The sequence below is a fragment of the Microcaecilia unicolor genome, chromosome 6, assembly GCF_901765095.1.
Source record: "Microcaecilia unicolor chromosome 6, aMicUni1.1, whole genome shotgun sequence".
Lineage (NCBI taxonomy): Eukaryota > Metazoa > Chordata > Amphibia > Gymnophiona > Siphonopidae > Microcaecilia > Microcaecilia unicolor.
The window spans coordinates 142,893,218-142,908,743 of NC_044036.1; the positions used below are offsets into that span (position 1 = coordinate 142,893,218).

General features: G+C 42.1%; 1 protein-coding gene across 4 annotated transcripts in view; it reads right to left on the reverse strand.

Annotated features, from left to right (window-relative positions):
• The window catches only part of MTMR14 (myotubularin related protein 14), a 40,747-nt gene extending 25,797 nt beyond the window's left edge, over nt 1-14,950 (reverse strand). For all 4 annotated transcript variants that reach the window (XM_030205770.1, XM_030205766.1, XM_030205769.1 and 1 more), the window contains exons 1-11: nt 14,758-14,950; nt 10,297-10,445; nt 5,121-5,229; nt 4,220-4,295; nt 3,933-3,993; nt 2,794-2,916; nt 1,852-1,925; nt 1,281-1,351; nt 1,029-1,103; nt 433-499; nt 251-336 (exon numbers count right to left, since the gene is read on the reverse strand). In XM_030205770.1, coding sequence (XP_030061630.1) covers nt 251-336; nt 433-499; nt 1,029-1,103; nt 1,281-1,351; nt 1,852-1,925; nt 2,794-2,916; nt 3,933-3,993; nt 4,220-4,295; nt 5,121-5,229; nt 10,297-10,445; nt 14,758-14,856 — 990 coding nt within the window. In that variant the 5' untranslated portion in view covers nt 14,857-14,950. The remainder of the gene's footprint in view (nt 1-250; nt 337-432; nt 500-1,028; nt 1,104-1,280; nt 1,352-1,851; nt 1,926-2,793; nt 2,917-3,932; nt 3,994-4,219; nt 4,296-5,120; nt 5,230-10,296; nt 10,446-14,757) is intronic.
• Between the last annotated feature and the right edge of the window lie 576 nt (nt 14,951-15,526).

Sequence of the window (15,526 nt, forward strand, 5' to 3'; positions counted from 1 at the left end):
CGGTAACTTCAGTGGCTTGAATCACAAGAAGGTTTGTAGTGCCTGTAACTCGTTTTATCGGGTTAGGTACAGTTTTCAGGCCATACATTTATGACAGCGTTGTTTAAGGACACATCCTACTAACAGTGACCGTAATCCTTCCCCAACACACACACACATAGGAATCTACCATTTCTCATCCCCCACCAAGCTACACCCAGTCTGTAACCTAAAGTAATATGCCTATCTCAATGTGGTATTCTGTACTCACAGCCCACAGGGAGAGACGCAGCAGGGAGACAAAGAGGGGTGTGCGATCCCAGCCAGAAATGCAGTGCACCAACAACCCACTGTCATCTGCAAAGGAGGGTAACAAGACATACCTGCTTTTCAGACAAACTTCAGATTAAGGATAAAAGCAATGATTCAGCTAAAAGTATCAAAAACATTCACCATCACTGTTGACTATGTGAATCAGCAGCTTCAGGTAGTTCTGGGTCTGCTTCACCAAATCCCAACACTGCAGAAGGGAAAGAATGAGAAAATAAATTTAACCTCAGTGCAGCTCAGAAATCAGGGGAAAACCAACTTAAATATTCAACCATTTCCTATTGGCAGGCAGAAAACCTAGTAAGAGGTTCATAAAGAGCATGATCAAAATATTAAAATAAGAAAAAGACTAGATGTGATACAAATTAATACAATTTAAATAAAAACATCCAAAGACAACAAATATATTGGCATGTTCTCTTGATCTGCTTTAAGGTGCATTTGATTACCATATGAGATCTGAGTATTTGAATTCATCCATTTCTAAGACTACTGGGGCAGGTCAATGTGGCCGAAACACAATTATGTTGAGTCTTTGGATGTTATTAAAATTGTATTAATTTATATACATCGTCTTGTGTGTCATTTTTGCTGTACTTTGCAAGGGATTTCTGTTTTTTGTTGACCAAAATAGAACCCCTCAAAATAAAATATGACCACTGCCAAGAAAGCCTTAAGAGGGGGAAGAAAGTCTGAAACGAGAAAATATTAAGTCTTACCTGGTATTCACCCCAATCAATGTTCAAAGACCTAGTCAGAGAGACTGGGATACTTAGTGGGGCATCCACGTAATCCTGCAAAGATAGAGCAAAGCCTGGTTCATATGGAACAAGGCCTCACATGGAAAACCGATAACGGTAGAGGTAGCCCCATGCCACTCAACCCCAAGCACAAAATGCTCAGGGGGAAAAAAACCCCTGTTAACCTTCTACCTCCCCTCCCTCCTTGTTTAAGAGCACAATAAGCTGTACCTGTTTCCAGTTAAAAATAAGACCCTCTGCTGAATAGTCCCGGTCCTTATAATCCTTAAAAAACTCGCAGCCTGTCAAAGACATAAAACATTAATGTTCCCCTTTGCAGAAAGGAGTCAAACCTATAAGAAATTTCTGCTGGAAGGTTGCAGATACTATTTTGCACTGCTCATTTGATGCTATTTGAAAAGTTTAATAAGAACTGCAGCCCACGCACCAGTGTCACAAAACCTCTCTCCATAAGGCCAAGGGCAGAGTTACTGCCTCTGGTAAGAATGCTATATCACCACAACATTTTTCTCCCAATTTCTTAACCTAACCCACATAAAACTGCACCACAGGTAGGTAGATCAGTCACTTATACCCTGGCTTTGGTCTACTAATCCTTTTCTGCACTAAAACTGAAGAACTTCTTTAAATACAGCTAAAAAGTATGTGTTCTAAAAGCCACATGTATTTTGCTGCATTTGAGGAAGGAAATTCAGGTCAGGCCACCTTTCCCAGGTAAACATCTTATTTATCCTTTGAAAAATCTGCTTGTCGATACCCCAAAGATCTCTCCGGTTTGTACCTGGATATGGAATGGAGAGGAGAGTGAAGTCTGCATAGCGCTGAGCCTTGTCCACCTTCTCAGAAGATGTTACACTGAAGACATTTTGACGGTCATGGGAAGGAAAACAAGGGATTTAAAAAGAAAGTGTATTTCAACAGCACGCTTATGAAAACACATCCTATTTAAAACTAAATTCTACAGAATGGCCCCAAAAGAGAGGGAGAGCACTGCATAATGAACACTTGGAGGGAAAAGGACACAGAGCAGCAGAGAAACTAGATTGGAAAGGGGGGTACATGCTTTGCTACCTTTCTGGTCACACTCACCCCACCATTTCATTAGTGTCAGCTCTAAGTCAACATGTTAAATCTACTAAACATTTCTATAGCGCTACCAGATGTATGAAGTGCTGTACACATATACAGGTACTTTCCCTGTCCCTAGGGGGCTCACAACCTAAGTTTTTTTGTACCTGGGGCATAGGAAGGTTAAGTGACTTGCCCAAGGTCACAAGGAGCTGCAGTGGGAATTGAACCCAGGTTGCCGGGATCAAAGCCTGCTGCACTAACCATTAGGTTCATCCACCCAAAAGGGGCTTTAACTAGGTGAAGTATGCCCTGAAAAAGAAATGATTTAAAATGCACAATTCTAAGCATCTGTGAGTCCACAGAAAGTCCACAATTTTTGCAGTACTTAGTAAGGGACAGAAGCAGTGCAGTTTAACAGACTAGTACCTAATCTAGAAAAAGCCATCCTGGAGGACTACCTTCACTATGGAATTAAAAGCCAATTCAAAAACTGTAGCCAGTGATACAGATGTGGATTCCAAATTGCAGTAAATGTCTCATATCGGAGAAAAAAAAAAGCCCTGAAGTTACAGTTTTGTGAAAAAGATTACACTGAAATTCAGATGTCATGCAGTTACAAAAAACTCAAACTGCGCAAAAAAAAGTCACTCACTTGAGGCCAAACTTCACTTTCTTGTTCTCCACCATCAGGTCACAGATATATCTAACAGAGAGATATCTGAGGAGCTTGATGTCATGGCCTCGGACTTTATCAAACAGCTGAGAGTCCCCATTCCTGCAGTGAGAAGCTTGTGAGTCAATGACACTGGTTCAGTTTAATGATTCAAAGTTAACAGCAAACTACTCTACATCCTAGAGGGTCTTATGGCTTGTTTCCCCTCCTGTGATCTCCTTACAAGCACCATGAACAGTTGGGAAATGGGACTTGATATACCACCTTTGAGGTTTTTGCAACTACATTCAAAGCAGTTTACATATATTCAGGTACTTATTTTGTACCAGGGGCAATGGATGGTTAAGTGACTTGCCCAGAGTCACAAGGAGCTGCAGTGGGAATTGAGCACAGTTCCCCAGGATCAAAGTTCACTGCACTAACCACTAGGCTACTCCTCCACTCCAAGGCAGTAATTTCCTTGCAGTCCCTATCATAAAACAAAAACCACTTCTCTTTTCCTTTCTAACTTCCACCAAAAAAAGTCACTGCCAAGACCCCAGAACTGGCCTTGAACAAATTCTTCATATAAACCAAATACATGAAAAGGTAAAAACGCAGCCCATTCTAAAAATATTTCTACACTTGAAGCTTAATATGCAGATGTCAGAGAACTTTTGATAATTCAAATATGAAAAAACCCACAATTTATCCTTAGCCAATAAGCAGAAAGTGCAAGACTGCTCCCCTCCAGCCCCCAAAGCTTTCCTCCTGCATACACTGGACAGCCCCAACCCAGACACCTTTGACTGCAAAGCTCAGCCATTAACAGCTCAAAATACTCCAATGTATAACATTTAGCAACATTTTGAAATATTCTATATGATCACGTGTGTCACGTAAAACTACTAGATCAGTACAGTACAGACTTGTGGTCCACTGACCTTCCCCCGACTACACCTGAGCAAGCTGTTTTCCTAGAGCCCCAGGTAGCATTACTGTGACAAGTTGCAATACATTATTCCTCTTAAAAACCCGATTATTCCCAGGAGAGTGCCTTAGCAGAATTTACTGTCTGCACTGATCTTTAAAAATGAATTAGCAGAGTTCATTTGTTACACACTGGCCCTTGCACAGACCTGACTGAGGCAGAGTCCTCTGCAATTTCTTCTGTATCTGCCCAGGCATCATCTGAGCCCCCTGTAGGGAAACAAAGATAAATCAGACCAAATGAATTACAAGAACTGCTTTATGTCTCATGTTGACAACCTTCCTTGTTTCTTCCCATGTGAAAGTTCATCTTCTCTCCTGCCACTCCCCACTTCCTCCATGTTCCATCGACCCTCATTTTCTAGTGAACACTCCCCATATTATCAATTGCCTCCTTACTCCTACACCGACCTCACCCTATGGCACATACTCCCACCTGAGAAAATGTAATTGTATCCTGTCCGTCCATACAGCTCTCCCCAGCCAGCCAGTGTTGCCGACCTGCAAATATGCTGCAAGGGGGAAGAAAAAAAAAAAAAAAAAATTTACTTTCTGTGAAAGACACAGCAAAAGTGCTGGGCTTGCGTTGGTAAAGGTGATTTTGTGTCCAAGAGACTCTGCTAGACCCAGTCCTTGAGGAACATTCAGAGTCAGGTTTTCAGAATACCCACAATGAATATATGCACAAGAAATTCACATGCCCTGCCTCCTTGACATGCAGATTTCTCTTACATATTTGTTATAGATATCCCAAATACCAGAATGGCTAGTTATGCCTCTAGGAGAGGGTTGAGAAGCACTGCATTATATGACAATGGAGCTACAGGTCCTAGAAGTGGAGATTTAGTTGGAACCAAACATGTCTGTCAGTGTGCTTCCTCTTAACAGAAGAGGGGTTGGCAACCACAGCTCAAGGGCCACAAGCCAGTTAGGTTTTCAAGATTTCCACAATGAATCGGCATGAGATCCATTTGTCTACAATGGAAGCAGTACATACAAAAATCAATCCAATGCCTATTTCCTTGGGGAAATCCTAAATACCCGACTGGCAGCCCATGGAAAGAGCTATTGACTTGAGTGTTGGGGAGTTTCTGGCCACCAGAGGACCTCTTCCGCTGGCCATAGCAATACCACCTCAATTTTGGAAGGGCCTGAGCCCAAAATAGGGGGGGTTGTACACCACCCTCCGCCTCCTTCCCAGTTATACCACAGTTAGTTCTTACTCTTCGACACCAAGGCTCACTGTTTCAAGGCCTGGAAGGAAACCCTTTGGGAAAGGTCAGTCCTGTGCTGCAAACCAGATGCAGAGATTTTTTGCACTAAGTAATCCTATTTACCTTTCCCTTGAACAGGATAACTGGGCAGACAAACCGGCCTCGACATCGTGCCATCTTACTACGGTTGACAAGGTCCTGCAGCCTGGACACCTGCACTGTGCTTTCAAACCTGCAAGATAGCCAGGAGACTCACTGCACACATTCATTCAGCTCTTCTCCCCCATCATCCTGTGCACACTGTTACTTGCTGGGGTGAAGGAAGAATACTTTCAACCCCAGAACAGGTTTGTATTAGTTTAGAAGTTTCTGCATTGGTACAGTAATCCACCTCGGCAACACCCCGATGTCCATTTCAGTGCACCGGCAGCATGGAAGCAGCTGTGCCACGGAATCCAACCCACACATCTCAAATTTCTCACCCAAGGATTTGTTCCTACCTCAATGGAAAACAAAATGGCACCAGTAAACTGAAACCCACATTAGGATGTTACAGATGAAGACTGAAGACAGACATCTGTTGGGTAAAAAGAAACTCCCACATTATCAGCTTCTAATACTACAGGACTAGGGGGCATTCAATGAAGCTACAAAGTAGTACATTTAAAACAAATCAGAGAAGAGTTTTCTTCACTCAACATGTAACTCGAATTTGCTGTCACAGAATGTGGTAAAGGCGGTTAGCTTAGAGGGGTTTAAAAAGGTTTGGACAGCTTCCTAAAGGAAAAGTCCATAGAAATGGAGTAGGGGAAAATCCACTGCTTATTTCTGGGATAAGCAGCTTAAAATGTTTTGTACTTTGGGATCTTGCCAGGTATTTGTGACCTGGATTGGCCACTATTGGAAACAGAATGCTGGACTTGGACCTTTGGTCTGTCCCAGTATGGCAGTACTTATGTACAGGTTTTATGGCACAAAAATTGCAGGGAACTAATGTCTATTTGCCATTTGGCACAATGAGCTGGCAGTCATCTTTGTGTGATATTTAATCATGAAACATGAAGGTGAACTTAAAGAACAGACATTTCTGTTTATGTATCTCCTTTACAACAGCAATGAAACGCCATTGACAGTGGTATGCTGCCCTCTTTCTGCATGCCGGAACACGGCTCAGGTCCTGGAAGTGTGCCAAGATTTCAGTGCAATTCTATTAGAAACTGGTTATCTGAAATGGAGAAAAAAAATAAAAAAAAATATGTTTCCGCGACACTGACCACTTCTTTAAATGATTTATTACATTTGTATCCCACATAGCAGTAGGCTCAATGTGGCTTACAGGTACCGGACAGGAGAGTACCAACTCCGGGAATATATACAGAGTGGAAAATAGAGTAACAGTAGGTGCAAGGAAGCTGATAAGGTTCCAGAAAAGAGAATACAACTCTGGGACAAATATATAGTAGCATCTAGAGAGAAGTAATCCCAATGAGGCTGATAAGTCTCCAGGGATGGGACTACAGCTTCTAGTGAGCAATACAGAGTAGGATAAGGGTAGAAGTACACTTAATTATAATTGGAGTGGTAAAATTCATACAGTTTGAAGTAATAGGATTATGTGGAAGGGGTATTGTTCATTTCTTAGATCGAACGATGTGATGGATTGTTCATGAATTAGTTTGGGTCTGCTGGGTAGGCTTTCCAGAAGAGGTGCGTTTTCAAAATTTTAGATCGGTGTTCACAGTTCTAATGTTTCTAGGTAAAGTGTTCCAGAGCTGGGTGCAAATGTAGGAAAAGCTGGATACAAGATTTGTATTTTAGTCCTTTACAGTTTGGGTAATGCAGGTTTAGAAACGCTCTTGATTCGATGATGTTGTAGGTTGGTAAGTTGATAAGTTTGGTCATGTAGGTTGGGCCCAGACCATGGATTACAGGCAGTCTTAAGAAAAGCAAAGGAAGCCAAAATATTTTGAGGGTAATATTCAGTCCACGGTAATCAGTGGTTTATACGTCACGGACTGGCACAGGTCATGTCTGTGCTCTGGTATTGAACAGCTGGGTGTGTTGATCACTAAAGTTAATCTGCATCAGCCAATATTCAGACTGGTGCCCGGGTAGCTCAGTACAGCCTCTTTGCTGTCTTATCTGCTTACTTAGCTGATTAATGGACTGAATACTGCCACTGAGATCAGTAGTTAGGCAGGCAGAAGCTATTTGGGCAGGAGGCTCTGAATAGACCCCCTTTGCTTTTATTTTTTTTTTAACTAGGAATCAAACATGCCTTCATTTGGGGGCTAGATGAGACACCACCACGACTAAGTTCACAGAGTCTGGAACAAGTGCCAGGAGCTATTAGGAATTTCATCCTTCCAATCAATGGTTAACAGTGGCAAGAGAGCAAAACCAAAGACATGTTTCTTAAAAGATATTGGAGGGCCTGGGTGCTTCCACTTGATTTGCTTCTATTTTGTGACTTGTTTGCTCATTGCTGCACATGCTCGATTCTGTGCAGCGGGTTTACAATCATAGTGAGTTTTCTGAAACATAGGATTTGATATACTGGGTTAGACCAACGGTCCATCTAGCCCAGTATCCTGTTTCCAGAGGCCAATCCAGGTCACAAGTACCTGGCAGAAACCCAAGTAGCAACATTCCATGCTAATCCTGGGGCAAGCAACAGCTTCCCCTGTGTCTCAACCGCAAACTGGTCTTTTCCTCCAGGAACTTGTCCAAACCTTTAAAGCTATATATGTTAACTGCCGTTACTACAGTTCCAGAGCTTAATTTGTTGATTGAAAAAATATTTCCTCTATGTTTTGAAAGTATTTCCATGTAACTGAGTGTCCCCTGGTCTTTGTATTTTCTGAACGTGGAGGAAAAAAAAACCACCCCCCTTCAAAAAACAAAAAAACCCTGATTTCTTTCCACTCGTTCCACACCACTCAGGATTTTGTAGATCTCAAATCATATCCCCCTCAGCCCTAACCTCTTTAAATTCCATCCCCTTTATTCATTTTAGTTGCTCTTTGAAACTTTTCTAATTTCGCTATATCTTTGAGATACAGCTTAGACTATGCCAGAACTATTGAAATTACAGGGTAATACTTAAACCCACAATAGTCAACTTCTGTACCCGGAAACCGGTACCGAATATCTGGCATTCCACAGCCACCAGAAGTTGCCCGGATCCCAATGATACCTGAAGATACAGCAGAGCCGGACGTCATCTGTCCTAGCACTACCAGAATAATGCAGATGCAGACAAGCTACTGAAGAATAATCTAGAATATACCACTTAATTTCACCAACTGAACCCCAGTGAGCACTAGTTATCCAGGTAACTAGCTTAGGATACTAACCCCAGAGAATTTGGGGGAGGGAAAAAACCCCAAACTTATGAGCACTCAAAATCTGAACTATAGAACGAAGAACACAAGCTAATCAGAGATTTTCCACCTAGTCCTTCAGTATCCCTTCATGATATCCATAATGGGGCTAGATTCTATATATCATACCTAAAAAAGCCTAGGAAATGCCTAAATTTCTGTGTAATTTATAGAATATGCCAAGTGCCTGTCTGCGTGACTAAATTTAGTTGTGGGCAGTTACGCCAAGTAAAACAATGTTGATATCTAAATTAGGCATAAACCAGGTGTATTCTATAATGTGCACAGATTTCAGAAATGCCTACAACCCATCATTCCATGTCCCCCTTCAACCATGTGACAGAATCTACATGCAGCACGTTAGATAACACGTTGTGCACATAAAATCTAATTAAAACCAGTGGCATAATTTCTTGTCAACATCTAATTATCTTTGTCAATTGGCATGTATACGCAAATCCAGAATACAACTGGATTTGCAAGTACAAGTCAAACTATACACAATCCGCAGGGATGAGCTTGTCCTCCTCCTCGGAAGATGACACACAGAAGTTTGAAGAAGCAAATTGTGGGAAGGATAACAGGAGATAAGTGTATGTTAAACGCACCGCTCAGCAGGCTCATATCCATAAGCCTCATCCCACAAGACAGTATATGAAAATCTGTCGTAAATACCAATTGTAGATCTGTAAGTACATAAGTGTTGCCATACTGGGACAGACTGAAGGTCCATCAAGCCCAGTATCCTGTTTCCCCAACAGTGGCCAATCCAGGGACTGGGTGGAGCAGGAAATCTAGAAACTTCAGGTCTTTACTTCTGCTCTATGAAAAACCACCAACGCAAAAGAGAACTCAGCAGGAACATCCCAGCTTCCCCACTGACCTATGTGCTTGTTGTGAAAACCTCCTAAGTCAGAGTAGAAGGGGGGGGGGGGGGAAGAGAAGATGTAGGTTACATTCTACAGCGTCACTGTGTTTACATTTAACTTCTAGTATAAATACCCTGTAGCCTTACCTAAATCTCATATTAATCCACTATTCCAGACAGCAGCTCAGGCTTCAAATCTTGAATTATATTCCTCATACTGGAATTTATCTAAGGATCCCTGCATTCCCCTTTTTCGATCACATCCTAATATAATAAATAGCTTCACTGCATGCTCCCGAGACCTAGTACCTTTGTTTACTCTTTCCAAAGTACTAGGCCTAGGGAGCACGCAATGAAGCTACTATAACAAATACTGGAGAAAATATTTCTTCACTCAATGTGTAATTAAATTCTGGAATTCATTGCCAGTGAATGTGGTAAAAGCAGTTAGTTTAGCAGGGTTTAAAAAATGTTTGTCTAACCTAAAAGTACATAAGCCATTATTAAAATGGACAGGGAAAATCCACTGCTTATTTCTAGGATAAGCAGTATAAATGTATTGTACTGTTTTTGGGATCTTGCCAGGTACTTACTTGTGACCTGGATTAGCCAATGTTGGAAATAGGATACTGGGCTTTTGATGGACCTTCAGTCTGTCCCAGTATGGAAACACTTATGTTCTTATGTTATCATTCAAACAGAATTTGTCTCAAGTGCAGATCAGTCTGCTGGCAACAGGAGAGCAGAAAAGGTTCACAGGTGAACAAAGCAGATTAACAGAATTAAAAACCCAAAATTTAAGCAATGCAATAGAGGGTGCAGCTGCAGACTCTTGAGGAAGAGCCCTTGAGAGCATTAAACACAGTATTTAAAGCAGAAAAGAATCAAGGACATCAAATACAAATTTTGAAGAAAACAATCTGCAATCCAAAGGATATAGAGATGAATAAATATATTTCCATTCTGAGCACAAACAGCTGTGAAACCAGGATTCATTCTGCAAGTGGTTGTAAGAATTTTCTTGAGCCCTGGCTGAATCCTCTCTTACATGTCTTTCTCTTGCTCAGTGCTCTCGTACTCCAAGACAACAATCTGACGTGGGTAATGACCGCACAGTTCCCCATTCAAGTTCTGGATGAGACTGTAGCAGTAATCCTTGCCAAACAGTTCGAGGCATCGTTTTTCTATCTTCTCTACCTGAAACAGGAAAATGAAAAACTGAGAACCGCATCATCCAGCTTCCCCCTTTTCTGCCATCTGCTGGACATAGGAAAGGTTCCTCAGAGTTAAACACAGGAATGTGTTCACAGAGCTGGAGGGAGTGTATCTCAAATCCTCCACTAATCAATATATACCTTAATTCATTCTATTGGATCATTTTAACTTTCATGTACTAAGCTTTATGCTCCTGACTGTAATACCACCTATACTTTAATGCTTCAGAGATCCACTTTTGTTCAATCTTACTGAATTTTTATGAAAACAATGAAAAAAAAAGTTGGAGAACTGCTATATGCAAAGAAAGATGTAGATTTATTTATAATCTGCCCTTATCCAAGACAGGGTGCAATAAAAACATACATAAACATGAGTTTACATAAAACCACCAACTATTCAATTCTCAAAAAGAAACCAAGCAAGATCCAGCAGTATCTACCTCTAGTCACATCAAGACTCTACAAAAATTATCTAACGGTGCCCAAGACACAGCTATGTCTACCTTAAAACCAGCTACCCCCCTTCCTTAAATATTTGCTTGGTATGGTTTCCTCATGGACTATAACATTGATAGGGAAGAGGAATGGATGTACACTGAGGTTAGAAGGATGGTTGGAGGGATATTTTTGGCAAAGCAGTAGACTGTGTACTGTAACAGGATCCTTGAACTCAGGCTCTGCAATCGGCACAGGCAAATTGAGCTGCCTGTCAGAAAACTCCCCCCTTCGCAGGCCATCACGATTCAGGGACAGCTTAAAAAAAAAAGAAAAAGCACAAAACCAGAAAAGTTACTTTGCTGAAGAAATGAGGAAGTTCTGAAACTCAGTATTTAAACAGGATATCTCACAGTTTGAGAGAAAGGAAGGTCCTATGTGAATGTAAAAACATTTACTGGCACAGCCTGCATTTCATAATTCTAATACAGGGATTTTTTTTCTCACTGACCACACATAGGGCCAAGACAAACTCAGGTGTGTATTTGTATGTATGCATGAATTAAAAAAAAAAAAAAAAAGTTTCACAGATCTTACAAAAAACCCATCTCCTAACGTGACTCCCTAAAACTGCCTGCATGTTGCCTAAAGAAAAACATCTTTAAAATTAAAAAAACAAATGGGGGGAACCCCACAAATGCGTCCTTTTGCTAAGCAGCTAGCACGTTTACTATGGGATGAATTCAGGCATAGTATTCCCAATCAGCACACTACAAATGTAAACTTTTGCATGTGTGTGGTGGGGGGGTCTGGGTGGAGAATGGGTGTTTCAGCACTACCCCCCCCCCCCACACACATTTACTAAGCTGCTAACTGCTACCAACACAGTCCATTCACTTTGAATGGACTGTTGGCATTGCTGCGCAGCTTAGTAAGGGGGGGAGGGGTACGTTAGCACATCTACATTACCGTACACTGACTATTGCAGGATTACCACATGAGGTGTTGGTAACTGGTCTGGTAGCAAGACTCCATGCTATCAATCCAAGGGAAAGCAGTGGCTTCCCCCCCATCAATAACAGACTATGGACTTTTCCTCCAGGAACTTGTCCAAACCTTTTTTAAACCCAGATATGCTAACCACCATTGCCACATCCTCTGGCAGAGAGTTCCAGACAACTATTCGTTGAGTGAAAAAATATTTCCTCCTATTTGTTTTAAGAGTATTTATATAATTTCACTGAGTGTGCCCTGGTCTTTGTACTTTGAAAAAGTGAAAAATTGATTCACTTTTACCCATTCTACACCGCTCAGGATTTTGCAGACCTCAATTATATCCCCCCTCAGCTGTCTTTTCCCAAGCTGAAGAGCCCCAACCTCTTTAGCCTTTCTTCATGTGGAAGCAGTTCCATCCCTTCTATCATTTGTTGCTCTTCTTTGAACCTTTTCTAATTCTGATCTTTTTTGAGATATGGCAACCAGAATTGAACGCAACACTCTCAAGTTGCACCATGGAGCGATACCAACAAATAATATTCTTGATCTTATTTTACATCCCTCTCCTAATAATTCCTAGCATCCTGTTTGCTTTTTTGGCCACCACCGCATACTAAACAGATTCCAGTGTAGTGTCTACAATGACACCTAGATCATTTTCTTGAGTGCCGACTCCTAAGGTGGACCATAGTATCAGGTAACTATGATTCAGATTATTCTTCCCAATGTGCATCATTTACAATATTTTTGTAAGCTACCCATATAATAGGGGACCTGTCCACATACCACCACGCTCTGCCTCCATGTACACTCACAGTAACATAGTAAACGATGATGGAAGAGAAAGACCTAGCAATGAAGGGATAAAAGGAATAGATGCCTTAAGAATATTGTCCAAAAACAAATGGACATCCAAAGTACAACCCTTTTAGCAGTGCTAAGGAATATCTGCAGCTCCTTTCTAAGTTTCATAGAAGGACTACAGCAGCTATACAAGCTTGAAACGAGCAAGTGTCATACAGATTCCTGAAGCAAGCATTACTTTGCCAATACAGCTCCATGTCAAGTCCTATTTTATTTTTTATATACACACACAATGATACTTTTTGTGCATTGGATGGCCATTGGTCCTTCTTTTTACATTTTTGGAAGATAAAGACAGTCCATCTACTTTGCTCAACAAAGGAGAAGCTGCACCCGCCACTCTGTGACGGTTACAGTTGCTCATGCTTAAACACTTGTTGGCAATCATGCCATCCACATATAGGTAGTTAAATATGATGGCGTCTCGGGACAATATTGTATAACCAAGAGTATTGACAACAGTATTTAACTACACCTGCTTAATTATATCAGCATCCGATTCCTTACTCCCCATTCTGCCTCCTGTGCTCTGCATTTCATCACCTGACGTGTTTTCCTTCATTCACTTACTGCTCTTCACCTTATGATCTCTTGTGACACTGCTTTCAGCTACGTGGGCCCAAAGCTTTGGAACTCTTCCCCTCTCCCTTCCTTCATTTAAAGTCCTTCCTAAGATGATCCCCCTCTCAGGGCCTCCCCTCTTATTCTGGCTAGCATCTTCCCAAATAAAGAAAAGATGTTTTCCCCTCCCCCTTGAGAGGCACAGCACCCTCACTCATATGTGCCATACAATACGTACACACTTCCCCTCATGTCCTCAAGTTGTATCACCTCCACGTCTCTGGAAGAAATTAGCATATTACAGACCTTTAAGCACTTGAAAGGTATTTTATCCTCTCTCCTTTCCTTCAGTGTATACATGTTTAAGTTGAGCAGTGTGTGTACATGTCTAAGTGTTAGTTAAACACTGTGGGCGGCCACCCAGGTTATAAATTGTCCTGCACATGCGACTCCAGATAGCTTGGCACTTAAAGCTCATTTCACTGCTAGCATGTTCTACAAGTACAGAAGACCACCATGATATTAAGGTTTCAGGACTGCTAGGCAAGGGAGATAAACAGGAAAATAAAGAGAAATATGATGGGTGCATGCAATGTGGATAAAAGATAGATAATAGTGTGTGAGGATGAGAGGGCAAGAAATTAGTGCAGGAGAGTTTAAAGGCTGTACTGCCAGCACACTGAGGATGACAAAGACAAGCAGACAAGGTTGGAGGATCAGGGGACTGGCATAACAGTAGTAAGACATGCACAACCAGACGTTTAACATGATGGAATACAAAGTAGGGTGCACACATGACAGATGGAAAGTTGCAATAAGAGTTGAAGGATTAGTCAGGAGTAAAGAAAAAGTATGTGCAGAACAGTTACAGGTGGGAATGTTTGCAAACAAACGTTTTACACCTGTAAACTTGTAGTGAGGTCCTGGGGATAAGCAGTGGCTTTCACAAGTCCCAGAACTATTCTTTGGAATCCAGTCAGGTACTTGTAAACCCCCCCTCCCCCCCACACGATTAGACCCCATCTAAGGCAGGATGCCAAACGACAGACCTTTGCTCTGACCCAATATGGCAGATTTTACATTTTAAACAAAACATCTAATGAATTGGGAAGTGAAGCGTGGAAGACGAATAAGTTAGAGGAAGTCTCTGACACAGCACTAAAAGCTGTAGAGCAGTAGGAAAGAAGGAGACAGACTAAACAGAAATTTAGTGAAAGGGGCAGTGAATACATGAAGTAGAATAAAAGCCATCAGGTCAGAGACAATCACACAAACACCACTGGTAGATTAAAAAAAATCAAGGTGGCAAGGAGAGGCTCAGGGGGATTTCTGGGGTGGGGGGGGGGGGGGGGTGTGGACAGGCAGGTGCAGGGGTGGATGTGCTGAATTTCTCTCACCCATCGACTTGGGAGGGGGGAGGCTCTCCCTTTGCTTACCTTAGGCCCGCTCTCCTTGGCCCGGTACTGCGCCCGGGAAAACTCCTCCAGCAACTCGTTCAGCGCCAGCCCGTCCGACCGGCCCAGGGGGGCGGCCATCGCTTTCCCGCCTCGCAGCCTTTCAGAGCCCGCGGCTCATACCTGCGCCTCCCGCCTCTCGCTCACTCCGCACAGCACCAGCGAGCCGCCATTCCGCTCCCTGGCGGCGCTTCTATTTAACGTAACGCTCTGACCTTTGACCCGTCGCATTCACCTCGCTGGGCGCAGTCAGGCGCCATCTTGGGTGTGGCAGGAGGAGCTGTCAGACCTCTGGTGAAAGCCAAGCTTAAAATGGAAACATGGGTATTGATGAAGTATTCTGCAAATACCGAGAAAGAGAAGAAATCAGCATTTTATTGAGGGGATTTATATTTAAATACTGCCTTCTCAAAATCGATGCTGAAAAACGAACTAGGAGAGTATTATTATTATTTATTTATTGCATTTGTATCCCACATTTTCCCACCTATGTGCAGGCTCAATGTGGCTTACATAATTTTGTTAACATTGTCATTACAGGATAACAGATACATTTAGTTTTGTGCAGAGATTAAGTAAGGGAAGAAAGAAGAAGGAAGGGAATGATTAGGGTAATTATAGAAGGTGAGCTTTCTTAACTGATTGGGTTGGTGAGGTGGAATAGTGTGGCTATAGTAGGATATGTAGATTCACATGGGGAGCTCTGACCGCATCCCTGTCCCCACGGGGTATGTCTCCATCTGCACAAGCT